The sequence below is a fragment of the Dermacentor silvarum genome, chromosome 8 (assembly GCF_013339745.2).
Source record: "Dermacentor silvarum isolate Dsil-2018 chromosome 8, BIME_Dsil_1.4, whole genome shotgun sequence".
NCBI lineage: Eukaryota > Metazoa > Arthropoda > Arachnida > Ixodida > Ixodidae > Dermacentor > Dermacentor silvarum.
Genome location: NC_051161.1, coordinates 4270291 through 4297600, shown reverse-complemented (window position 1 = coordinate 4297600; position 27310 = coordinate 4270291). Strand labels below are relative to the sequence as shown.

Genomic DNA, 27310 nt, shown 5'->3' with positions numbered 1-27310 from the left:
TTTCACGTTGCTTTGCACAGCAAGACCTTAAAAATTTCATAATATACTGGGTGCAACAGGTATTTTAAGACATAATGACGACTTAGGCATAGCATCAATAATTTCAGATGAGATTCATTATACTCGTCCCAAATATTTTCCAGTCTTTCTTTTGCTGCTTTCTATATTGTAGCACTCTTCAGTGAAGCACACTAAACAAACTGGTTTATTGTGGGCGAACTTGTGCCCGGAAACTTAAGACTAAAACACACACACACAATTGGCAAGCACAGTTAACAGGAACACGTTCCACAGTCAACCACGTCCTGCAGACGGAACCCACGCGCAGCCGCGTTCGCGTGCATGAGAGACACGCGCTGTCACGCCATGCAAGAGGTGTTGCTGGCGCTCTTCTAACGGCGGTGCGATGAGACGCCTGGAAGGATACTTCACGTGGAGAGATCTCTGCGGCCTTACTCCCCCTCCGAAAACGCATCGTCCCGATGCGCGTGAAGGAAATTTCATATACAGAAGTGTTTTCATTGTCTGTCGAAGTACGGCTTCATGCGGACTACATGTACGACCTCTGCAAGGTTGTGGCGCTTTGATAGCGCTTGTCCATGAGGAATGACTTCGTAATTCAGGTCACCTACTCGGCGAATAACTTCGTAAGGACCAAAGTATCGGCGAAGGAGTTTTTCGGATAGGCCGCGACGACACACTGGTGCCCATACCCACACTTTCTCGCCTGGCTGGTACTAAACTTCTCTGCGGCGCAGGTTGTAGTAGCTGGCGTCCCTACATTGCTGCTGGCGTACACGGAACCGTGCCAACTGACGGGCTTCTTCAGCTCGTTGTAGGAAGTCGTCCACATCGTATGGGTTGCTGTTGTTGTCAGCATCTACTGGTAACATAGCATCCAGTGTGGTTGTGACTATGCGGCCATAGACCAGTTGAAATGGAGTGACCCGAGTTGTCTCTTGAACAGCCGTATTATAGGCGAAAGTAGCGTAGGGCAAAATTGCGTCCCATGTCTTATGCTCGAGATCGACATACATGGACAGCATGTCGGCCAGGGTTCAGTTTAGACGTTCCGTCAGGCCGTTTGTTTGGGGATGGTATGCTGTGCTTTTCCTGTGACTGGTGTGCGTCATCTTCATCAAGTACTGCATCAACTCAGCTGTGAAGGCTGCTCCTTGATCCGTAATCACGACCATTGGTGCACCATGTCGCAGGACTATGTTATAAACGAAGAACTTCGCAACATCAACTGCCATTCCTCGCTCAAGGCAGCCAGTTTCAGCATATCGTGTTGAATAGTCTGTCGCTACTACGATCCATCTCTTACCTGTAGATGACATTGGGAACGGTCCAAGCAGATCCATTCCAACTTGCTCAAATGGAGTCTTCGGTGGGTCTATGGGTTGGAGAAGGCCGGCCGGTTTGACGGGTGGTGTTTTGCGCCTTTGACATTCCCGGCATGTCTTCACATAATGCTGCACCGACGCTAATAACTTAGGCCAGAAGTATCTGAGTCGTATTCTGGCGAATGTCCGGCTGACACCTAAGTGACTCGACGATGGTTCGTCATGGCAAGCTTCCAAAATTTCCGGTCGCATGGCTGATGGCACGACGAGTAAGAATTTTTCCTGATTGTGTTCAAAGTTCCTCTTATAGAGCGCATTATCTCTGAGGCAAAATGAAGATAAACCTCACATAAACATACGCGGAACTTGAACGTCGTGTCCTTCGAGGTGCTTGATGAGTGGCAGGAGTTCTGTGTCGGCTCGTTGATGCTCAGCGATTTCCGAAGCTGTTATCACAGTAAGGAACGGGAAATCTTCTTCGTCAGAAGGAGTAGACTCCACTGGTGAGCGGGACAAGCAGTCAGCATCATGATGTTTTCTCCCAGACCTGTATACAACCGTAATGTCGTATTCTTGGAGCCTGAGACTCTACCTCGCAAGTCGTCCGGATGGGTCCTTTAGGCTTGCCAGCCAGCAAAGGGAATGGTGATCGCTGACTGCACGGAACGGCCTGCCGTAGAGGTATGGTCGGAACTTGCTGATAGCCCATATGACCGCCAAACATTCCTTTTCCGTCACAGAGTAGTTTGTTTCAGCTTTCGAGAGGGTGCCACTAGCATACGCTATGACTTTCTCTTCCCCGTTTTGCCATTGAACTAGAACGGCGCCGAGACAAAGATTGCTTGCGTCGGTATGGACTTCTGTGTCCGCCGTCTCGTCGAAGTGGGCGAGGATCGGTGGGGCTTGTAATCGTTCCTTCAATTCATTGAAGGCAACCTCTTGCTCTGCATGCCACATGAAGGGTGCGTCTTCTTTAGTAAGTCTCGTTAGAGGTTCGGCAATTTTGGAGAAGTTTTCTACAAATCACCTGTAATAAGCGCATAGTCCCAAAAATCGCCGGATTGCCTTCTTGTCTGTCTGCTTCGGAAATCGCGCAACGGCAACAGTCTTGTTGGGATCCGGGCCAACACCTTGTGCGCTGATTACGTGACCCAGAAAACGAAGTTCTTGGAATCCAAACTGACATTTTTCAGGTTTAATGGTCAGGCCTGCGGAGCGGATAGCTTGCAGCACTAAACGCAGCCTTTGCACATGCTGGTCGAATGTTGCAGAAAATACCACCACGTCGTCTAGGTAAACTAAGCACGATTGCCATTTGAGACCCGAGAGGACACTGTCCATCATTCGCTGGAATGTCGCCGGCGCACAACAGAGGCCAAATGGAAGTGCTTTGAACTCGTACAGGCCGTCTGGGGTAACGAAAGCAGTTTTTTCGCGGTCTCTTTCATCCACTTCAATTTGCCAATAACCACTCTTGAGGTCTAATGAAGAGAAAAAATTGGCATGTCATAGCCGACCCAAGGTGTCATCAATGCGTGGCAGGGGGTACACATCACGCTTGGTCACGCTGTTCAATTTCCGGTAATCAACACAGAATCTCAGTGTATTGTCCTTTTTTCTCACAAGAACTACGGGTGACGCCCACGGGCTGTTTGATGGCTGAATGACATCGTCCTCAAGCATCTCTTGCACCTGACTCTTTATGATCTCTCGTTCAAACGGTGATACTCGGTACGGGTGTTGGTGCACTGGTCTGGTTGCTTCGTCTGTTATTATGCGGTGTTTAACAATCGGTGTGCGCCGTACCTTTGACGAAGTGGAGAAACATTCTGCGAAGTCGTTGATGAGCTCTTCCATCAATTCTTTCTGGGTTGGCGACAGACTTAGGCTGATTTGCAACTGACGTTATGGCGTCATGCGTAGTTTGTGCAGCAGGCGGCGTAGACGCTAAGCTACATACATCTGTGACTGCAGTAACGCTGTGTAGAAAGGCTATGGCTGTGTTCTTTGCGACATGCTGAAATTCACTTCCGAAATTCGTCAGCAATACATCAGCACACCCATCGCGTAGCTGAACAATTCCCCGGGCTATACAAATAGATTTCTTCAACAGTAGCTCGATGTTGGCATCCGCTATACCTTCCAAGTCGTCGAATGCTTCACTTCTTACGCGAACCAGCATGCTGCATCGTGGTGGCACGGTTACGTCATCGTCAGTAATCTGCAAGGCAATGTGCTCTGGCTCCTCTGACTTTTGCATATCTATAGCCTGCTTCGTAGAAAAGGACACACAGGAATTCTGCAGGTTGATTATGGCACCGTTTGCTAGAAGAAAGTCCATCCCGAGTATTACATCCTTAGAACATTCCGGTAATACAACAAAGTCAGCGACGTAAGCAAAACCTCGAATTCTAATTCTCGCTGTGCATCTACCCAGGGGTGTAATGAGGTGCCCACCAGCTGTACGTATCTGGGGTCCACTCCACGGCATCAAAACTTTTTTCAGTTCCTTTGCGAGTGCATATCTTATGACGGAATAATCAGCACCTGTGTCCACTAAGGCATTCAGTTCGCGACCGTCTATGGTAATGCGCAAGTCTGAAGAAATTCTCTGTTTACTCATCTTATTAACCCGTTTCTGTTCGTCGCTGCTGCTCGGCGAACCCGACGGAGGATCTTGGCTTTTTACAACATCAGCGGCCTCGCCTCTACAAGTCGCTCGCTTTAGTTTTCCTGTCGTGGGCTCAGTGAACGATGTCCTGGTGAACTCGAGGACGGCCGTGGGCTAGGTGACCGGAAGCGTGTAGACGCTGGTGATCGCGGCTGGTGTTGGTATCGAGCCGCCGAGTCCTGTTGTCTGGACAAGTAGTCCTGAATTTCCACGGGTCCGAAGCGGAAACAGAGTGGCGTCTGGTCAGGTGCACGCAAAACGTCGCTTTTTCGTGGCCTCAGCTCTGCCAAAAGGGGTTCACTGCGCGGAGTCAGCTGGCAGCTGCTGGGAGCTGTGAATGGAGCATTATGCACGGATGGCTGGCATAACACATCAGCGTACGTCGGCACGCGACGTACCGGCGGCGCTTGTTCGAGATGCACAGGCGGTGCCTCAAATCCTGGCTGCAGAATGGCATGCCGAACTTCATCGCGAATGACGGCGGCGAGAGTTGAAACTGTCGGCGTGGCTTAATTTGGCTGCAGCTTTCGAAGCTCTTCCTTTACGATAGAACGCACCAGTTCTATTAGCGTTTCGGTGTTGCTGCCTGGGCTTGCTGACAGGAGGTCGGCTGGTGCACTGCTGACATCACGATTGTAGTGATGGGCACGCTGCTGCAGTGCCTTTTCTATAGTCGTCACCTCGGTGCGAAACTCAGCAACACTGCATGGTGGGTTGCGAACGAGTCCTGCAAACAGCTTTTGCTTAACGCCACGTATCAGATGGCGTAGTTTCTTATTTTCGGTCATGTTTGGGTCCGCACGTTTGAAGAGGCGGGACATGTCCTCTATGTACATGCCGACACTTTCGTTAGTGCGCTGGTTTCTGGCTTCTAGGGCGTTCTCTGCCTTCTCTCGCCGATCGGTGCTGGCATACGTGGCAAGCAACTGTCGCCGAAATTCTTGCCACGAAGACAACGCTGCTTCATGGTTCATGTACCATGTCCTCGCTGACTCTTCTAACGCGAAGTACACATTGTGAAGCTTCCGTGCCTCGTCCCATTCATTGAAATCTGCGACTCGCTCGAAATGTTCTAACCAATCTTCCACATCTTCGAACGCATCGCCATGGAAGGACTTAGGTGTACGTGGTGGGTACACGATGAGCGGCGACGATGCCACCGAGCTGGTCATGGCTGTGCCGTCGCTGGTAACTGTTGCCTGCAATGCGGCAGCAACAGGAAGCGGTCCGAACTCAGGCGGGTCTCCTCGGAGGCGGCGGCTTGTGCGCTGGTGTACTGGAGTCAGCTCTCCGGGTTCCAATTGCCGAGGGTCAGGGCTCCGCTCTCTTGCGCACTGGGGACTTCCAATCATACCCCGCACCTCCACCAGAAATGTAGCACTCTTCAGTGAAGCACACTAAACAAACTGGTTATTGTGGGTGAACTTGTGCCCAGAAACTTAAGACTAAAACACACACACACAATTGGCAAGCACAGTTAACAGGAACGCGTTCCACAGTCAACCACGTTCGCAGATGGAGCCCACGCGCAGCCGCGTTCCCGTGCACGTGAGACACGCGCTGTCACGCCATGCAAGAGGTGTTGCTGGCGCTCTTCTAACGGCGGTGCGATGAGACGCCTGGAAGGATACTTCACGTGGAGAGATCTCTGCGGCAATATGACTGTTAAGCAAAACTATCTTCAGCCTCAATTATTCACTGAATTCAGCTTCCATAATATTGCCGTGGGTAGAGATATAAATAGAAATGTATTTACAAGCTCTCTTCACCGAGCTACAGCACAGCCAAGATAGCGGAACATACATTCTCAATAATCATTCTTCTCTTGCACATAGTGGCCAACGTCGTCTTTGTCACATTTGCTCGCAGTCTCGTGACAATATCTATACAGTCAGGTCAGATAGTGCACATTGATGTTAGGCAGTGCTTCCACAATAGAAGGCTTTCGTAAGCTTTTATCATTGTTTGGGTGTTTCTTAGTCTTTCTTTCAGTGACGCCCCCCATACATAGCGGCGAACAGGTTTACATTGAGGGTGCATGACGTGGTTGCTAAAGTTCGCAATCAGATGTTCTTGGGTGGCGCAGGCACTGTGCGCTCAAGCAAATCCATAACTTAGGTGTGGCGCCTAAAAAAGTGGTTCACAGGAAGCTAGATTTTCGATTCTGCCGACTGAAGCTGGCAGAATCAACTGAAATTCTTCACCTCTTGTCAGCCAATTAGATACGAAAAACGTGTAAAGGTCGGCAATGCCATTAGCTTTGAAAGCAAAAAAAAGTGACCACCTATAAATGAGGAGAGAGTTTGACTTGACTTGAAAAAAAGTTGCAGGTCACCGCCCAATCCTTGTATTAGCAGTTACTTAAATTTAACATCACGAGGTTGGAATAAAAACAGGTAGTGGAACCTCGACTATATGTCCCCCGGTTATGCGACGACCTGCATTTTATGACGAATTGGTTTGGTCCCGGCAAAACTCCCATAGCAATAATGTATTAACAACCTCGATTATACGGTGCAATTTTACGCCGACCCAACTCGTACGATGCTTCTCTGGTACCGTCCGTACGTGGAAAAAAAAAAGTACTAAGCAGACGCAGGGTGGCACGTAAAAGCATACTGGAGGTGGCTGACAACGAGTGTGCAATACCGTATTTACCTGAATGTAACGCGACCGCGATTGAAACGCGAGGGGCGACTTTCCAGTCAGGTGAATTAAAGAAAATACAACCGCTAATGTAACGCAAGATGAACAGAAAAAGAAATAGTACCTTTATTCAAGGAATTGCAATTCGGAAGCGTTCTCTTCACTCAACATAGTCGTCTGAAGAGGAGACGGAGCTTTTTGTTGGCAGTCTTCTCGGGCGATCACTTTCATGAAATTTTGCGTGACTCGGCACTGAAAGTGTCCCCGACAAGTGTTTCTGGCGTTGTCCTACGCTTGCAATCAGTGCCAAGAGAGCTGTCGGCAAAACACTTAGAGGGTGCCGGGACGAGCCGAGTCTCGACCGTGCCTTCCCGCGCCTCGTCCCTTTGCTCGCGCGTGGCGCTTAGCTCGATCTCCGGGAACCGCTGCTGTACCGGCAACATGCATGGCTAGTGCGCCGGACCTACTTCCCCCCCCCCAAGGATTGGACTTGCCCCGCGAGAACGTCACCGGGACGCGCCCTGATTGGCCTCCCAAGCAGCGGCCCACGAGCACCCTCTCCACCTGAGCTCTCGGCCACTGAGCGCTTCCTCGCTGCGGCAGATGCTCACATGCCTGCAACGAGGTGGTTACATGAGACCTTTGTTCTCGGGACTCCTTGTTCTCGCGCTTGGAGGACCGCTACCCAGTTTAGCCTTAGCGCAGCGGGCGTGTGTACTCGATCGGTCTTGCGGTGAGCCTTGGCCCGTAAGTGCCGTGACTGTCGCACTGTGCTGTATCTTGGGTGTTTGTTGGCGATCTGACTCCGGAGCCTTCTCTGCACCGTGTCGGAGAGTCGACGAACCCTGCTGTAGCGCCTTTGTGCGGTGCGGAGTGGAGGAGCGTCGTGCCCTTTCATGACCGTCACTCGTAGGGTAAGCCTTGTCCAAACCCATCTCCACATAACTGGCACCCAACGTGGTTTCGTCAGGGCATCAGAACAGGCCCCTTCACGGCCCTCGTTCCTGCTTGACCCTCTGGCTACAGACTTAATGTCCTTCGAAGCAGACACCAACAGCACGAGGTAGGTTCGCCTTCACGACCCTCTGCTTTCGGCCGCTGGGAGCGATCCCTTCCTTGGAGCGCCCCAGGTGATGTCGACGCTCGGATGTGTACGCTAGTCCTATAGCTACGCCAATTATGGGTTTTCTCAACTGTTTGTGACACGCGAGGAGCAGGTGCCGACTAGCCCCTCCGGCGTGCTGTCTCCGCTTGCTGGCCGCTCTTTGTCCCGAGCGCACCCCACTTAGACGCTCGCACGCATACGCTCGCCGGCCTCACTTTGTCCTGAGCGTCGTTCGCCGCACCATGTGCCGCATCGGAGCCACCCTGCTTAGATGCTGGCACAAATACGCCCGCCGGCCTCACTTTGTCCCGAGCGTTGTTCGCCGCGCCATGTGCCGCATCGGAGCCATCCTGCTTAGACGCCGGACAAATACGCTCGCCGGCCTCACTTTGTCCCGAGCGTCGTTCGCCGCGCCATATGCTGCATCGAAGCCACCGTGCTTAGATGCTGGCACAAATACGCTCGCCGGCCTCATTTTGTCCTGAGTGTCGTTCACCGCGCCATATGCCTCATCTGAGCCACTGTGCTTAGATGCCGGCACAAAAACGCTTGCCGGCCTCACTTTGTCCCGAGCGTCGTTCGCCGTGCCATATGCTGCATCGAAGCCACCGTGCTTAGATGCCAGCACAAATACGCTCGCCGGCCTCATTTTGTCCCGAGTGTCATTCGCCGCGCCATATGCCTCATCTGAGCCACCGTGCTTAGATGCCGGCACAAATACGCTCGCCGGCCTCACTTTGTCCTGAGCGTCGTTCGCCGCACCATGTGCCGCATCGGAGCCACCCTGCTTAGATGCCGGCACAAATACGCTCGCCGGCCTCACTTTGTCCCGAGCGTCGTTCGCCGTGCCATGTGCCGCATCGGAGCCATCCTGCTTAGATGCCGGCACAAATACGCTCGCCGGCCTCACTTTGTCCCGAGCGTCGTTCGCCGCGCCATATGCTGCATCGAAGCCACCGTGCTTAGATGCCGGCACAAATACGCTCGCCGGCCTCATTTTGTCCCGAGTGTCGTTCGCCGCGCCATATGCCTCATCTGAGCCACCGTGCTTAGATGCCGGCACAAATACGCTTGCCGGCCTCACTTTGTCCCGAGCGTCATTCGCCGCGCCATATGCCGCATCGGAGCCACCCTACTTAGATGCCGGCACAAATACGCTCGCCGGCCTCCCTTTGTACCGAGCGTCGTTCGGCGCGCCATGTGCCGTACCAGGGCCACACCGCTCTGCCGGTTCGTTCGCGGGCCTTTCCCTGCCCCGAGCACAGGCTGGTGTCGCACCAGAGCCACCCTGCTTAGGTGCTGGCAAGAACTCACTCGCTGCCCAAAGTGCCGCATCAGAGCCACCCCGCTTAAATGCTCACACGCATACGCTTGCTGGCCTACCTTTGTCCCGTGTACCTTTCTTGGACGAATACGCCGCAGTAAAGTCTTCCCGCTCCGCCATAGGCACGAGCTCGCTCGCTGGCCTCTCTTTGTCCCGAGTGCAGTTCGGTGTCCCGTGCGCCCAAGCTGAGCCTCCCTGCCTTGCTGTTGGTGCAAAACCGCTCACTGGCCTCTCCTTGTCCCGAGCGCAGCCGGGAGGCAATGTCGAGCGCGAGCCACCCGCTCAGCCGACAATGTCACCGCGTTTTCAGACTACCGCTCGCCTCATGCGCATCCGAGCGACATATTCGACGTGCATGAGCCACCCCGCTCCGCCATCGAACCGTCTGCCGGTAATGTGAGGCCTCATGCGCCAGTCGGAGCGGCAACCCAGCTCTTCTCTTTGCCATTTACTAGCCCCATTGGGTTGGTTGCGCACTGAGCGGACCACCTGACGGTTGGTCCATTTTGCTCTCAGGAAGTTTGCATTAGCGAAAATGCCGTTTACCGTGGAGACGTACAATCCAGCTTAAGCGCTTGTGCGAGCCATTGGGCCGCCTCGCGCGCAGGGCGTTGACATGGCAGCAGTACAACCTTGTTATGTGCTACCGAAAAGGGAGTTCAAACGTGGTGGCGGACGCCTTGTCGCGAGCCCACGTTTCGGCGTCTGATAATTATTTGGTCCGCCACTCCGGTGAGCATTCGCACCAAGTAGAAGCCGGAGCCTCAGTCTCCAATGGCTCAAAAGGCGTGAACGTCATGCACTTAGTAGAGACTGGAGCCTGCGTCTCCAATGTCTCGTAAGGCGTGACCCCCGGCGGCGAAGCAATCCCCAGATTGCCAGCCTCGGGAGAGGACGTATATACCCGGTGAACCCCATTACTCCCGCTGGTATCGTCTTCAGCAGGCAACAGCTGCTAAAGGCTCAGCAGAGCGATCCGTTTTGTAAATAGAAATCATTGACAGGCTCGAAGAGCCAAGCTCCCAAGAGGAGTGGGGTGGCAAAGCCGTTGGGCGCACACGGACAGCTGGTATTGCTGTTGGCGCCGAGTGCCACGCAGCTTGTATTGTGGCGGGCACGTGGGATCCGTATCTGCTTAAGCAGAACAATCCATTTTGTAAATAGAAATCGTTGACAGGCTCAAAGAGCCGAGCTCCCAAGAGGAGCGGGGCGGCAAAGCCGTCGGGCGCAACTGGACAGCTGGTATTGCTGTTGGCGCCGAGTGCGATGCAGCTGGTATTGCTGCGGGCAGGTTGGAAACATATCTGCTTGACGCTGTGGGGTCTCACACATGCTCTTGGGAAAAAGGAACGACAACACAGTGGTGCAAACAAGCAAAGGGGCATTTATTGCGCCTTTCATACACTAATACACGCTAGCCGAATTACTACCAATAGAACATTCACATGGGCGCGCGACAAATCAAGGAAGTCCGACTCACCGCGACTGGATAGCGAGTGAATATGTTCGCCCCATGCTATGACACCATCGCCTAGTCGTTCATGTGTACGGTCACGCGAACGGTGGCGCGTTCGAACGATCCGTGTTCGTCCATACCGGTGCGCCGCTCCGAGCCATGCGAGACGTCTCGCCAAGCGGGCCGGCGCACGCGCGAAGCGTTTGTGCGTGTTGGCCGCCGATCCCAAGCCAAAGAGAAAGCGCCCTCGACCTTTCTCTCTCAAGTCACCCCGCGGTTCGGCGGCGTTAGCATCGCGACACTCGCGCCATCTCCCACAATGCACCGCAACCACCACGACCGCCGCGGGCTTAGCAACGCGGAGAAGCCGGACTACAGGAGACATGCGGGGGAAAAAAACATAAGGGGACGCGTGAGAGTCGCGCATCCCCACAACGCCGATAAAGTTCTCCTGCGCTATATCCCATCTGAGGAGGCTCCCCAGGAGTCTTTCAAGGTGGTGATACCTCGCAGTCTCGGGAAAGCCACCCTGAACTCGCGGGGGGCTGGACATGCGAATAGCCTTAAGACTTTCCAAAAGTTGTGGTGTCGCTCCGCTAACTGGCCAGGCATGAAGCGTGACGCTCTTCACTACGCCTGCTCATGCCACGTGTGCCTATGTGTGAAGCCTCGCGCGGGCAAGCCCCCCGGGCTCATGCAGCCAATCGACAGCCAACTACCCTGGCAAGTCGCGGCCTGTGTTTTTATGGGACCCTTTCCCAGAAGCCAGCGAGGCTACGTTTTTCTCCGGGCTGTCACAGATCACTTCACGAAATGGGTTGAACTTTTTCCCCTTCGGAAGTTAACGGCACGCGCAATCTGTGACAAGTTGACCGAGGTCTTTAACCGCTTCGCCTTTACAGCGGAGCTGATAACGGACAACGCGTCCTACTTCACGGCCAAGGTGTTCGTGGATGCGTGTACTGCCTTTGGCATTAAGCACCGCAAGACAACCACGTATCACCCACAGGCCAACCCGACAGAGCGGATTAACCGGAACCTCAAGCCCTTGCTCGCGGCCTTTGCCCAGCAACACAGGGATTGGGATGTCTGTCTTAACGAGATAGGCTTCTCCTTGCGGTCCACGGTGAACCGTTCGATCGGGTACACGCCCGCTTTCCTCAACTTCGGGAGAGAGCTGCCAAACCCCATGGACTGCGTTCTGCAGCCCAGCAGCAGGGCGTGCGCAACGAAAGCCGGCCTTTCCAGCTACGCGGCGGAACTGCGCTCACAGATGGACGCGGCCCTTGACCTGACCCATTCCAACCTGGCAAAAGCGCGAGCTGGACAAAAAGCCCAATACGACTGGTCACATTGGGACGTGCACTACGGTGTCGACGATTTCGTCCTCAGAGGCAACCATGTCTTGAGCGCCACCGCCAAAGGCATCACTGCCTCCCTGTCGGCCAAATGGTTGGGCCTGTACCGAGTGGAGACAAAAATGTCCCCTCTGGTATACAAGCTGGCTGACTCCCAAGCGAAATCAGTCAGTGGTCCAGTTCACGTCTAGGACCTCAAACCTTTCGTTGCCCGTAGCAACGACTGGGGAGAGGGGGAGAAGGTCAATGAACGGCAGGCAAACCGTGACACGGCTGGCCCCAGGCCACGCCACCGGTACAACCTGCGGAAACGCACCTACCACGCCGGTGAACGTAGAGACACAGCTACAGTGCGAGGGCGCATGTTGAAGCAGTGACAGGCCCTTTTGACCTAATATACCCTCTCGTGCTCACCTGCCTTCTGCCGCACCTAGTCAGCTTTCTCCCACTAACAGGTAGCTGGACTTTATTCTCTACCAAGCCGGTGAATGGAGAAATGTAGCTACGGTGCGAGGACGCACATCGAAGCAGTGACAGGTCCATGTGGCCTGGTATACCCTCTTATGTGTTGCCCAAGCCTCAGCCTGGAAAACGCCCCTTTTTGGGCAGTCAGCCAGGCGGGCAACTTTCTTGGCACGCCGGCTATGCCGGGGGGCTTTCCTGTCCTTTCTCTTGTGGCATCAAGTCTCCTCCCTGTGCCTGGCTCCACTGTGCCACCAGTCTTGCTGACCATGAAGCCAGCTGTCCCTGGTCCTACCATGCCAACCTGTTGCCGACCTCAAGGCCTGCTGCTCCTGGACCTTCCATCATTACTGACTCCCGCCTGGGGGGCCATGAAATCGTGCCAGCCTTGCCTCCTGCTGCCTAGGCTGCCGCTAACCGCGGCTGGTCCGCCCAATCAAGCGCTGACCCCTGGCCGAGGATGGTCACTCAGGCTTTCGCTGCTGACCTGGCTGCCGGTCATCCCGGCCTGCTGTTCCTGCTAGGGCGCAATCCAGAGGGCCCTGTGACCTCCGTGGTGGCGGCTGCGCCAAAAGGGCAGCCACGCTGCGCGTGTTCCTGGCAGCTCCTGGCCGGTGGACCTCAAGCGTTGCTGGCTGTTCCATGGTGCTGCCCCGCCCCATCCTTCCTGGGCTGCCGACCCTTCCTCCTGGCAGTGAGCCCTTCTTCGTGTGCAGAACTTTGGTAGCCAAGGCAAGCCTCTGGCTTCGTATCAAGTGAACACAACGACACCCTCTTGGACTTTGCCTCGTTGGCTTAGCCCTCTTTGGCTGAGTCAACCTTGCCACTTGGCCTCGGTCAGCCAACTTTGGAGGCGGTCTTTAGGAGGGGCAAATGTGGAGATCGAGGTGCTTTCCCGCACCTCGTACCCTAGCTCATGCGTAGCGCTTAGCTCAATCTCCGGGAACCGCCGCCACCCCGGCAACATGGTGGACATGGCTAGCGCGCCGGACCTACTTTCCCACGCAAACCGTGCTTCTTCCCTCCCCCCCTCCCCCTCCCGGGATTGGACTTGCCCCGCAAGAACGTCACCGGGAAGCGCCCTGATTGGTCTCCCGAGGGGCGGCCCCGGGGCACCCTCTCCACCCGAGCTCTTGTCTGCTGAGCGCTTCCTCGCCGCGGCAGATGCTCACAGGCCCGCAACAAGGTGGTTACATGAGACCTTTGTTGTCGCGACTCCTCGTTCTCGCGCTTGGTGGACCGCTACCCAGTTAGCCCTAGCGCAGCGGGCGCGCGTACTCGATCGGTCTTGCGGTGAGCCTTGGCCCGTAAGCACCGTGACTGTCGCACTGTGCTGTATCTTGGGTGAATAAACCCGTGTTTGTTGGCGATCTGACTCTGGAGCCTTCTCTGCTCCATGTCGGTGAGTCGATGAACCCTGCCGTAGCGCCTTTGTGCGTTACGGAGTGGAGGAGCGTCGTGCCCTTTCCTGACCGTCGCTCGTAGGGTAAGCCTTTTGCAAACCCATCTCCACAGCGCAAGCGAAACTATCTCCAAAAGTGATCGCCCGAGAATTGTCATCTTCCGTGCCGCCGAGCTTGTTTAATAAGATTTACGTACTTCTTAAAACACCACACAATCATTTCATTCGCAGTCAGTACCAGGCCACCTCATGCTGCACAGAGCCTTCCCGACTGGCCTCGAATTTTACGTGGGCCTGCCTACCGCTGGTCCCGCCATCCGCAAATCGTAGACTCCTTGATGTCAAGGCACCAAGCCGCGGCAGACTTTCCCAGCTCTTCGGCCATCAAAATTGCTTGTCCCTCGAAGTGAAAGTCATATCGAATGCGCTATGTCGCCAAAACGTTGCGAATGAATGGAGTTGAATCACAAAAGGCCGTAGGGTATTGCAGCATCGTAACCATGCGTCGCAAGCACAGCGAAAACAGTGTCGATTCCAACCAAAAACAAGTTCCGACTTCGGTCGACCTGTCTATGTATTGGATCGAAACGTAAAGTTACAGGTTACCAACGTAATGCTAAATATCGCAGGATGTAGATCATTTGTTTTAAAATGGTCAATTTTGATGTTTTTTTATGTAACGTGAGGGTCAAGTTCAAGCAAGAAAAATTATGAAAAAAAAAAATCCCAAAACTCTCGTTACAATTGAATAAATATGGTAATTTTATAATAAATTATTCTACCTTCCTTTAAAGCAGAGCAGGTTTGTGCCGCGGGCTAATTCAGGCAGTCTGTACCCATTTTTGGGTAAGACTGAGCGTCATTGCCGATATTCTTATTTTTTCGATTATACGACGGTTCTGCATGGTCCCCTCAAAGTCGTATAATCGGGGTTTCACTATATATTTGGAATAGCTTTGGGTTATAGGACCCCATTTCACGACATTCAAGAAGGTGGCGGTCTCCAAGTCGCTGTGGTTAGCATGCAAAGCAACAAGGCCAATGTACTGCTTCATTTCCAGTGTCAGATTGATGACTAATACCCTGGACTAAATGTGCTAGATAGCTGACAGAGGATGACAGAGAATGTTAATGTCGATGATAATTCAAAGCCGTGTCTTCAAATACCTCGCGCACCCGGTACATTTGCAACACAAAGGAACTGTGCAATGTTACAACAAATATCATCTTTCTATGTAAAAACTTCTTGAGATATAAAAGAAAACATTAACTCTAGTGACTAGCCTTAGCGCAATGCCAAGGTTGACTCCCGGCCGTCTTTCCGCGCGAAACTCGACTTCCTGCGTGGCTGCCAGAAAATTACCTTGACCGAAGGATGTTAACACTCTGCGGTTAAGGACTGTGACCTTTAGAACACGCAGGATATCTTTATATGAGCGCATGACAGCTTTGAAAGGGTTCATTGAAGAAAGTGAAACTCAGTTTGGAAATCTGACAAACCGAAATTGTCTTCTGCATCAGTGCTGCCTCCATAGTCCACAAACTCGCATGCAAATACATTAGAATCAGTAAAAATGCGACATTTCTGTGCACGAGCGGTACGCGATGCCATCACAGAAACTACAAGCGCTCACTGTGCCAAACATGCCCCTTCTCTGGAGGCAATTTAAAAACCCACGTGTGGCGGAAAAATAAAAGCGAGAACTAGAACTGACAAAATAGTTCCTAAATAACCCAATAAATGGCACTAACTGTCTGACAGTGCTCGGAAAGCGGTAAAATACAAATTTGCAACCATCGACAGCAGGCTATCGATGGGAATAGGCGCAGACAGGAAAGTTTTAATTCACTTACACAAAAAACATGTGGCAGTATATTAGTTTCGGCGCTCTGAAATAACGGAACTTGCATGAATGTGTCGTTAGAACTCGAATGCAGGCTGTTCAGAACAGAATGTTCTTCTAAAGGCAACAGCACTCGCACAGCCCTCGGTGATCGCCAAATATAAATATATCAGTCACTCACTAGACCTTTAACCTCAACGGGCGAGGTGCAAGCAGATGTAATTAAGGCAGCTTACAGGTGCAACTAAATGCAATTAAGTGTGTTTCCCACCCATTGGGCACTGTGGCCTTTGGAAACAGATCACAGTATGCCTGTGTTACCTTGGGACAATGTATTCAATTTTGTGCATTATATTTTATAAAAACACCAGAGAGACATCGATCCGTGCCATGTAAGAGTGGAAATAATGAAATAAACTATCTAACGCTCAAATAAATTTATGCGTGAGGCTAAAAAACGCATTTTTCGAAGAATCATTATTCTGCTTAATTTCGAACTGATACGAACCCATATGAGCGGGTGATATTTTTGCTCCGGAGCTGAACCTGAACTGAATCAGAAAATTTACAGAAGCATGAACCTGAACTGAACTTGAGAACTTTTTGGTGATCCAAATTAATATAATTAGCATAAATCCTAGCTTTATTTTTTTCAGATTTAAAAAAAATGTGTAAAAAGTTCAGAAGCATATTGCCAGTAAACAACATTTAAATTGAAACACTGCTAGCATTTTACTTGGATAGAAATTGAACTTGGAGAACTTTGGAAAAACATCTGGCTCCCAAATGATTAAGAAGAGGGAAAAAAATAAAAATTAGTTTAGAGCGTACACACCAGATTTGGAGCAACATGATGAAATAAATGATTGCAATTTTTGTAGTGTGACTTGTACAGTAGCTTTTCATAAAACTGAATTCACTCCTTACTGACAGCCCGTTCTAACAACAGCTTTAACCCTTTCAGACGTTTGTACACATTGTGTATACCAAGATAATGTATCAACAGCAAAAGCATTGATTAAAGTAAGGGTATTGAAAACATGTCCCGTAAATCTTAAAACGCTTACGATTAAAATAGTGCTGCAAGTTTGAATTACACAGGCAAATTGTTTTAGTAAAACGAGTATGAATGTGGATGGTTGGGTATTTTGCTTGGTGTGAGTTGTGGGGATTGAGGGTTGCGCCGGCGTCATTGCGCGGGCTAACACCTGTTCTGCAGTCCCCCGGTTTTCTCCGTCCCCCGGTTTTCCCTGTCCTCCGCGTAACCGGTTCCCGCGGTGGCGCTGCGCACACGGCAGTTGCGCTGAGGGCGGGGCGCTGACGTCACGAGGCGGCCGGGTTTTCGGCTGCTAGCGGCGGAGCGTGCCTCGGGACTTCTCTCTGGGACCAGCGCACGGTACGTTCATGCTTTCCTCTCGTCCGCCGACACCTTTGTGACTAGGACTGGAGCTCGCGCACGGTGCCTTTACCCGTGCGGGGAGCGCGTACTTTGTGTGTGATCCTTTCCCGACGCTAAGCCGACGAGCGGTGCCATTAGTGCTCACGCGAGGTCGTACCCCGCCGAGCCGCACTTGCCGAAAGCCTAAGCCGAAGGATATTGCCCGTGCTCTCGCGAGTTGACCCATTGGTTATCGCCAGAGCAAGTAGCATAGCCGCCGGGACTTTTCCTAGCGGCGTGTCCCAGCTTGAGCCTGTGCTCTCGCCGCGACGTGCTATAGGCGCCTGTTATTGTATTTTCGCCCTGGTGCGGGACCCCTTTGGCTCCCCGCCGCGTGGGCGTTTGTGCAGTGCTGGTGCCGACGGTTTCAGTAAACGGTTTCCGTCAACTCAGGGCTTTACTGTGTTTTTGCGTGCGTCGCTAGGTATCCCCTTGCGGCCTCTGAGCTCGCGCGCGGGTGGTGCTGGTGGCAACGGGCTTAGCGAGCCCTGTCGAACCCGCGGTGGTTGGTCTCCTGTGAGACACCAAGAACCCACAGAGTATGTCCTTGAATGTAGCGGGTTCACTTCTTTTACTGATTTCCACAATGTGTTGTGCCAGTCATAATTTTCGAGTGGCTGGATAGGCACTTTTCAAGCCTGGTAAACATGAAATAGTTGATGTTCGCATATCTGATGTTCCTGCAGTGAGTTTTCGCATGGAGTCCACATTCTGTAAACCTGACAAAACTCGCTAAAGAACTAAAAACTCCTAATCTATTCTGCAGCTGTAAGCTTTTTATGATTCTTAAGATGTAAGAAATGTGATGAAAGTAAGTTTTCAATCAACACAACTAATTGGTCTCTTAAAGGGTTAATACAATAACAATGCTTTTGAATACACAAGGTCACACCCAGGCTGATAAAAATTATTGGTTTATTAACATAGGAACAAACTGTGAAACAGAGGATGAAGTCAATGCAAAAAACGATTGCTTTCTTCTTTCTAGTTCTTACTAGATACAGTAGAATCCTGAAAATTCCTAAATTGCATAATTTGAACTGATGGATAACTTGAAATGACATTTGGGTCCTGTCATAGCCACATAAATTGGAACCAGAAAAAGATTCTCGGGGAAAAAAAAGTAACGGTAATTAAAAAACACACAGCTGTAAGACAGCTATATCAAGCAAATTCATTCTGTGCATCAAGACGTAAAACGTGAGTGGCCAACCAAGCAGCACTACTTAGGTCCAAAATCATTTAGTGTCACTCAAAAAGAAGGGCCAATGCAGAGCGTACGTGATGTCGGCAGGTGGCCCGCATGCTGCCCGTGCGCTTGAGGGCAATGAGCTCCTTGCGCTCCCGGTCACCCAGCACCAGGAACCACGATTCATCCTTGGGCTTTGGGTAGTGGGGGGCCAGGGCCTGCGCAGCAGTGCCTCCTCCCCTGCCCCTCCTCGAGTGGCGTTGGTCTCGATGGCTAACCTGCACCTGTAGCATGTACTCGCTGCCTCCAGTAACCGCCAGCCACCGGTCATCCGGCACAGGACCCCCTGCAGCAGCAAGTCCCTTTATCTCTCCGTACGTGCACTAAAGGCACAAAGTGCAGCCATTACAAAGGGGGCCATGGTTCCCATTATATCAACACACTTCAAGGAGAACGTTATTCTCATTCTGTACATGAAGAGACAAATTGCAGTAAGTGATTAAATTTCAGTTTGCTGTGTGTCTGGCAGACTTATAAGAGCGCAGGGGTGGGAAAAACTGGACGACAATGTACAGTCTGTCTATCTGTTCAACTTGTTGAGATGAGATAAAGAGGGCACTTTGGGCTAGGCCACCACCACCTACGAAAGCCTTGAGACCCTTTTTACATTGTTCTGTTCAACTGCTCACTGAATAACCTGCGAATGAAAACAGAGGAAGGTTAGGACAGACGAGCGAGATGCATGTGCTCTTGGTTTTGTGCCGGCGAGGCTTTTCCTTCTCCCTGGTGTCCCCGCGGTGAGAGCGGTCCCGCCCCGCCGGCACAAAACCTGCCAGCACAAAACCAAGAGCCCGTGCATCTCGTTGGGGTGAAACTGCCCCTCGAGATTACGTTCAGTAGAGATAAACTCATCAGGGCTCAAAAGGACGACGCTCACTGTCAAAACCTGGTTGCCAGCCTCAGGGAAGAGACGGACCCAGAGAGAGGAGTCGGAGAGCGCCCGGAAACCGCCGGTACGACGGTGGGCGCGGACTCTAGGGCAGCTGAGGGTGAGCTGGAAACTCCGTCTGCTTGATGCGGACGGAGTTTTGCTGAAATACGTGCCAGGCAAAGAAGACTAAAATGAGAGATTCAAAGCCGTCATCCTGCGCCAGCTCAGACGAGCGGCATTGCAGCATTACCACAACATAGATGGCCACGGGAGCACACCAAAGACATGGAAGAAACTGTGTCGGTATGGCAACTTGGCCTGGAGTGAAGCGTGATATATGTAAATACGTGCACACCTGCAACGTCTGCCAAGCAAAAAAGCCGAGAGGCTGGGAAGCGTTCGGCTTGCTGCAACCAATTGTGAGCACAAAGCAATGGGGACTTGTGGCGTGCGATTTGATCGGGTCGCTGCCGCGCAGTAAGAGAGGGCACAAATTTGTGCTAGTCATCACTTGTCACTTCAGTGGAATCGCTGAACTCTACCCGCAACAAGCAGCAGCAACGAAGGAGGTCCTGAAAAAGCTATCGGAGACCTTCTGCCGCTATGGATTCCCAAAGTGGCTGATCACCGATAATGCATCGTATTTCACGTCGAAAATCTTCGGAGATACGTGCGCAGTGATGGGTGTCCGGCAGGTGAAGACAACGTGCTACCATCCTCAGTCGAACGTGACGAAGCACCATTCAGTGTGGCGAAACATTCCAAGATGTCTGATCTTGCTTTCATTATGGCAAACATGCAAGATGAAATTGGACACATAGGAAACGCACTACATCTGAAAAACTGCCACAGACAGTGTACAAGCCGCTCTAAAAGAGCAAACAGACAGTTGAAGGATGAGAATTCCAAAAGCCATTAAGAATCTCTGAGTGAATAAGAAAGTGGAATATGTGTTATAGAATGTGCGAGGTGTGGAAACATCTCATCGCATAGATTTACATTTGCAGTTTTTTTTTACCCCCTTTACTATGATAAAATAGTTAAAGCTACTTTTCCAAAGTCTCCCCCCCTCACAAAAGTGCCAAGGTGAAAAAGTTTCCGTTTATGGTTAACAGTGTGGTAACTATAGAATCCTGCATGAAATACATGATACAGAAAAATGCAAGAAGGGCAGATGCCTGGTGCAACCGCCTTGTGAAATGCAAGTGGCTGGACACTCACATGTTGACTGGACCAAGCAGACTAGGAGAAGTGCTGGGAGAAATGACGGTTAGGAGCACAGGTAAACCCCTCTGCTCCTATTTGCTGTTCTTAAATGGAATTGATTGCCATGTGATCCAGGAAAGCACCTTGGACCCCTGCCAGCCCTGCTCCGCCTGCATCCACTGGCTTGCAGTAAATGTTTTGGGCACTGCCTGTTTGCCCATGTTGTGCCACATCCAGGGCTGGGAGCACTTCGCAGTTTATGCCTTAGCAACTAGCATCAGAAGCTTACACAGAACCCAGACTACACCAGTGCAAGCTACACTGTGACAGTGTGAGTGGAGCATTAAAGAAGGTTTCAAAATGTCCTTGCACATTTACGTACGGAGAGGTTCCAGCTTGACGTGCGTCCACTCTTTTGTAGTTGCAGTGGATAACCCTTGGATGCAGATCCTGACACTCTGACTGGGAAGCTGCCTGAGGGTGTCCATCACCTGTGAACAGAAAAATGCAGCCGGGTAAATTCACTGTCATGGTGAACAGCTTCCAAGCATCTGTGCCAGGAACCTTCATGTTGCCTAAAGGCATAGATGGGCAATCTTATACCAGGAATAATAAAGGTTCTTTGAACCAGCCTATGAAAATTTGCTGACAACCAGTTTTCCATTGATCGGTAAGACCGTGGATGCAGCCGCCATGATTGCGGCACTCCTGTGCGAGCTCATACTTCTTTTCGAGTCTAGCAAAATTTGCAGCGTCGTCTCAAGCGACACAGCTTTGCACTTTATCTGCACCATCTTCTACTCGTTGGCACCATTTTCTTCGGGGCTGTTTCCGTGGCGCAGTTCTGCACTTGCTGTGAGTGTAGAAAATTTCTTTTATACTCTCTTTCTCTTCTCTGGATGTGTGAAGCACAATCGCAGGCGACGTAGATGTGAAGCGGCTCGCGCCATCTTGTGGTGCGCCGTGCCAACTCATGATGCTCTTTGTGGCTTTCACAAGCGGCACGAGGGCAGGACGCCCTGCATGGCAGATATGAACTCGTGTAGACAAACTTTTCGCCCCTCTCGGCATCGTTAAAGGCGAACTTAGCAACGCAAACGTCACCGATTTATCTGCATGGAATAAGCCGTCCAGAAGGCAAAATTTTTATCGTTATATTTGATATGTGGTGCATAAAACATCGTTATATATACAGTATAGACCACTTATAACGTAACTGCTTATAGTGCAGGACCGGATATAGTGCAGTCTTTTCAGACTCCCGTTAATTTTCCCATAGCACTCCATGTATACACGTATCGCTTACAGTGCAGTTGCGGGAAACGAAATACCGGTTACAGTGCGGCTGCCTGGGAGTACGGAAGAAATCAACGGAGACGGCGAACGCTCCCCTCAAGCGGGCGCCCCAAGGAGTGCTCGAGGAAGAAAGAGAGACAAAGTGGAGGAGAAGGGCACGTGGTGCAAACGAACAGCCAGTGAGGCTGAAACCAGAATCTTGAGTGCGAGTCGTGAAATATCATGGCACGCATAGCGAGCGAGGGCCACGAAACTGCCAACGCGCGCTTCACGATAACGGCAGTAAACAAAACTTCAGGGAGCGGGCGGTGCCGGCACAGCACGGCGAAGGGCGCACGCGGAGACCGTGGAATGTGAGGGAGGAGAGCGACAGGGAAGCGGATTTCGCCTCGGCAACTCCGCCGCTTCGGTGGCTCCTTTCGCCCTTCCTTGTATCTCCCTCACTTTCGACTGTCACCGTGCGCGCCCGCAGGCCGGCCCAGCGCCAGCACCCCTAAGTTTCGTTTTCTGCCGTTATAGGAAAGCGGGCGTTTGCCGGTGTGGGCAGTTTCGTTGGCCTGCCTGGGACAGCGCCGCTGCTTCCCGCTTCGCCATAGCCGCAGCGTGCAAGGTCAACACATGACTAGAAAGTAGAGGAAGCATAAAGGAGAAAGAAGGGTTCACTGCCATTTTCTACGCGTGGCTACGGTAGCGTGGCTGAGACGTCGGCACGTACACGCATGTTTTGGCGCAACGCAGAATCGGCGGCCTTGCCATTTGAGAGAGGGTGAAATTTCCGACGCGTTTTTTTTTCTTTTTTTTGTTTTGTTTGCGCGCGACATTGAGGGGTCTCTCCTAAGCTTTTACTCTATGGCGGTGCCGGAGCAATGCCGGTCGGAGGCGCCGCCGCGTGATTTGGTTCGAATTAACGAGATTTGACTGTACATTGAATGCAAACGTTCTAGCCGCATTCCTCGACTGTCGCATACGCGTGGCGGCTCGGTGCACATGTTTTGCATATGTGCGGCCCTTGAAAATTGTTGCTTTGCTTATAGTGCGGATATTCGCGACTCCGGCGACTTACATTATAAGCGGTCTACACTGTATGTATATATATATATATTTTTTTTTTCTCATAGCCCTAATGCATAAGTTGATACTCTTGAGTTGACTCATCGTTATAACAGATATGTCGTTATATATGGTATCATTATAATTGAACTGCACTGTAGTATCATTGTGTGCTGCTAACATGCAAATCTAGCTAAGAGGCCCGCTCGGTCTAAACACGATCATAGCATATGGAAGTGAGTGCATTATTAGGCATAAGCACAGGCATGTAAAATCTTCTGGAATTTAATGCCATAGTGGTGAATGTTAAAACTATGATGAAAAAGGTACCTGCTGTAGAGTTACTCAGTAACTATTTACCCTCGCATATTATTCAACACCAATCTGCGTTGCGCAGTCACACCGGTGAAGGTACCCTTGTGAGGGTTTACAAATCTGGATATAAGCAAGCCGTTGTAGGCAAGGTAATTGCAGATAAAGTGTGTTTGGTAAACCACGTTGCATGCTCCATACACAAGGGAAGTGTAGTAGCTAGAAGCAGCTATGAATTCAACGTGCAGCAGACGATGTGCCAGCCTCCGACAATGACGACGAAGTGCCTCCTCTTCTTGTGACTGCAAGGCATGAAAAGTGGCTCGGGGCACAAGTATGGGATGGTCTACTCTGAGAGGGAGATGGAACATGGGTAGCTGTGCAATCCTCTAGCGATGTAGTGCAGACTACTGCAGCTAAATGTTGGCTATTTCTCGTCCTCAGTACAATTAATTTGTGGCAAACTTCCTTCGTTCCTCAGCTAGCGCCACAATATTCGTGACCTTCGGACGATGAACACCGACCAGGATGATGAGATCCAGCTACCTGCTTATTAACCAGCACATGAGGTTTCTTCGGCAGCCCTACAAGTGCTGAAGTTCTGGTCCTCCCGCCCACACCTCTCGCTGGCCTAGGGGAACAGCCAGTTCGCCGCTTCAAGGATTTTGTCACAGATACAAAGTTTGTTTGTGCTCTTTCTGCTCTACTGTCAGAGATCGCTACAGTTATAGGACCTGACCCTCAAGCCTCCCCAGTCCAACCTGTACGACACACTGACTTATGAGCTTTTGCAACGCACATCCCTTTGTGACCAGCGCCAACTGCAACAACTTATCTCGGCAGGACTTGGTGACCGCAAACCTTCCCAACTCCTTCGCAGCCTTCAAGAGCTTCTCGGAGACAATGCAGCAACTTTCGACCAGGACCATCCCTGCGAACTGTTCCTGCACCGACTCCCATAAAAAACGCATGGTGCTTGTGTCCATTACTGGATTATCAATGGATCAGCTTGCTCAACTCGCTGACTCCAACACAGAAGTCACTTGCCAGAACAATGGCTTTATGGATACATTGCGATTGCCCACCGACCCATCCTTTCGCCTAGTTTCATCTGCTGTGCAGAGTATTTGTGACAAGCTCCACCAAGAAATCAGCTGTCTGCTCAGCTAGCAGTCCTCAGCACCACTAGTGTTCGCTCCTTCTCTGACTGCCATTCTTCCTTGAACCAGTGTTCCTCGCGTTTGCCACAATGTGATCAGTGCTAGTATCACCGCACTTTCAGAGAGGTCGCCCACAAGTGCACAGCCCCATGCTCCTTCCACGAAAATAGCCCGCCCCACCACTAGCAGCAGCGAGTGGCAATAGCACAGGGGTAACCCGCTTGTTTTTCCTAATAAACAAGACCTCTGGGCTCTGTTTTCTCTTTGACACGAGCGCTAAGGTCACCATCTTTCCATTAAGAGCTGCATCACATAAACCACATTTCCTCAGCCCTCTTCTGCATGCTGCCAACAAGACCTCGATTGCGACTTATGGTGAGCATGCTCTCACCCCAAACCTGGGTATGAAGAGAATTTTCCAACTGGTTTTCCAGAATGCCGATGTCGCCTACCCCATCTTGGGTGCTGACTTCCTGCCACAGTACAGTCTTATTGTTGACATGCAGTGCAAGCGCCTCATTGATGCCACGATCCACCTCGTCGTCCAAAGCATATTTTTGCCATCTTCGCTTGCTGGTCAACCCCATTTCCATGTACAGTGGAATCTCGATGATACCGATCACGGCTAATACGAATTTCCGGATGATACGAATTTTTCTGTGGTCCCGGCCGAGCCCCATTACTTTGCAACGTGATAGAGAACGGTCGTTACGAATCGATTTTCGAGCCGCGTTGGTTGATACGAATAAACGCGGCCCCACCGATGGCCGCGAAAGAGAACAGCGCGCAGTCACGCACTTTCTCCCTTTCTATTTTGGTGCGGGGGCGCGGACACGGCGTCGGACAGCGCGGAGGCCGCGACTGGGTGCGAAGAGTTTGAAGTGGTGGCGCTTTGCTGCTTTTCCCTACACAGGCGTGGGGAAGCACGGCCGCCGCAGCGAGCGAAGGTTCGTGCGGTCTATCGCTTCAAAGGAAACTGAGCGGCAAAGCACAGCGCACACAAAGGTCACAGCCGTGTGGAGATCGCTTGCAAGATACAGTGCGCGCGACAGCACCGACAGCCAGCACAGGCGCAGAGTACAAGAACGCATTGGCAAAGTAGAAGCCCCCCCCACTCCCTCCCCCCCTCCCGCGCTGCCTTCCCGCTTTGCTTCTTTCGCGTGGGAGATTGCGTTGCCAGTTATCCTTGTGCCCGGTTGCAAGATACGCATTTGGTACCGCAGCACAGCGTCGCGCCCCCCCCTCCCCCCTTCCATACCCCCACGGCCTTTCGCGCGATGGTCGCGTCTGCTCTCCGCTGTGCGGTCGCTCTGCGTGAAGGCGCGCGTCCCCCGCGCCCCTTCACTCACACATACGGCGCGCGGCGACATTTTTATCGCCCTTGGACTCGTGCTCCACGTCTCATGCTCGTCCTCCGCATCGCCCTCGTTGATCTCTTCTCCCATCGGTGGGCGCACCTCGTTGAGAAGCGTGCCGTTACCGCCCTTGTCGGCAAGATTTCCCCCGGAAGCCGTATTGTAACCAGTATTTCGTCTCACGCGGCTGCACTGTAAGCGGTATGCGTATACATGGAGTTCTATGGGAGGGTAAATGGGAGATGGAAAAGGCTGCGTTGTAGCCAGTTCTGCACTATAAACGGTTACGTTATAAGTGGTCTATACTGTAAATGCTTTTTATGTGCGTGTGCCTGAGTGAGTTCACATCTGACTCTTTAAATTAGCTAGTTTTATTTGCGTTTCGATGATACGAATTTCGGCTAATACGAATATTTTTCGTGACCCCGTGAGATTCGTATCATCGAGATTCCACTGTACTATCTACAACCAGCTTCTGGCCGATTTTCCTGAACTATTATGGCCGTCTAACTTCCTCCTTCCTCTGAAGAATGACGTCACTCGCCATATAGTCACTACTAGGCCTCCTACGCATGCTCGCCTGCGCTGCGAAACGGCTGACTGGTTCAAAATTGCACGACGGAAATTTGAACAAATGCTCGAAATTAGCATCGCGTGTCCATCTTTAAGCCCATGTGTGTGTGTCACCATTGCACATGGTGCCCAAGAAGACTCCAAGTGACTGGAATCCGTGCGGGGACCACAGTGCGTTTCAAAATATCACCGTCCTTAACCACTACCCATTGCCACACAATGTGAACTTCAAAGCAGGACAATAGAAGCATGCATAGAAGCAAGCACCCATGGCTACTGCCCAGGCGCGTAGCCAGGGGGGGGGGGGGGGATGGCTGATGGGGCTCCAGCCCCCCCCCCCCCCCGAAATTTTCTTGTGCTGGCATGCACCGCCGACCAAAACTACCACCGACGCTGGGAATCATTCTGGATTTTGTCTACAATGTCTTTTTCATGCTCGAAAAGACATTTCGGCACGAACATTGCGAACTCGGGCTGGATTTTGTGACAACGCCTTTGCAGCTGGGGCCACGTAATGCAAGGAGCCTAATCCGAGCACAAACTTTCAAGGGCTTTTCGATAGCGAGCGGGCACGTTGCGGCATCTCGCAGTGGCCGCGGAATCTACGGAGCGCATGGATTTCAATTACAAACGTTATGGGTATAAAGTTCTCATAAACTTTTGATTCGAAAGGTGCACTGACATTTCCAAAGGCGTGCTTTAAGAGATTTTCAATTCTGGAACTTTATGTGGTTAATGTTCTTATAAACTTGGGCCTACATGCGTGCACTGGAGCCCTCGTGTCCAAGCGATTCCAGAAATTGAAGCACGCGTTCGCAATCTTCCACACACACAAAAATACTAGCTATCACCGTGACTGTCAGCTAGCAGCTGATAATTTTCTCCAAACATTTTCAGGAAACGTGCCCAATGTGATCGATCAGCTGGACCAGGGCAGGCAAAGTAAAATATGAGAAAACTGAAGAAAGTAAACGGCCTATTATTGAGGATTTTTTAGTTTTTTTTTTTGCGGGCGACAAGGTCTGGCTCTCCGTGGTCACAGGGACAGTGGCCCTATGGATTTAAGCATAGCCCCCGCTGAAAATGCAGCGCTTCTTCGCATGCGAGCTGATTGTGGAGATACATATCCAAAAAAAAAACACAATTTGGAAAGTTGCCCCAGTAAGGCCTCGTATTTAAGCCCAGA

The 27310-nt window shown here is 51.6% G+C and overlaps 1 protein-coding gene across 5 annotated transcripts in view; it reads right to left on the bottom strand.

The window, feature by feature from the left end:
* Window positions 1-27310, bottom strand: part of LOC119460525 (activating signal cointegrator 1 complex subunit 3) — a 418279-nt gene that overhangs the window by 15889 nt on the left and 375080 nt on the right. For all 5 annotated transcript variants that reach the window (XM_049655120.1, XM_049655118.1, XM_049655119.1 and 2 more), the window contains 2 exons: window positions 20761-20869; window positions 18334-18587 (listed from right to left, as the gene is read on the bottom strand). In XM_049655120.1, the coding sequence (XP_049511077.1) occupies window positions 18334-18587; window positions 20761-20869 (363 nt within the window). The remainder of the gene's footprint in view (window positions 1-18333; window positions 18588-20760; window positions 20870-27310) is intronic.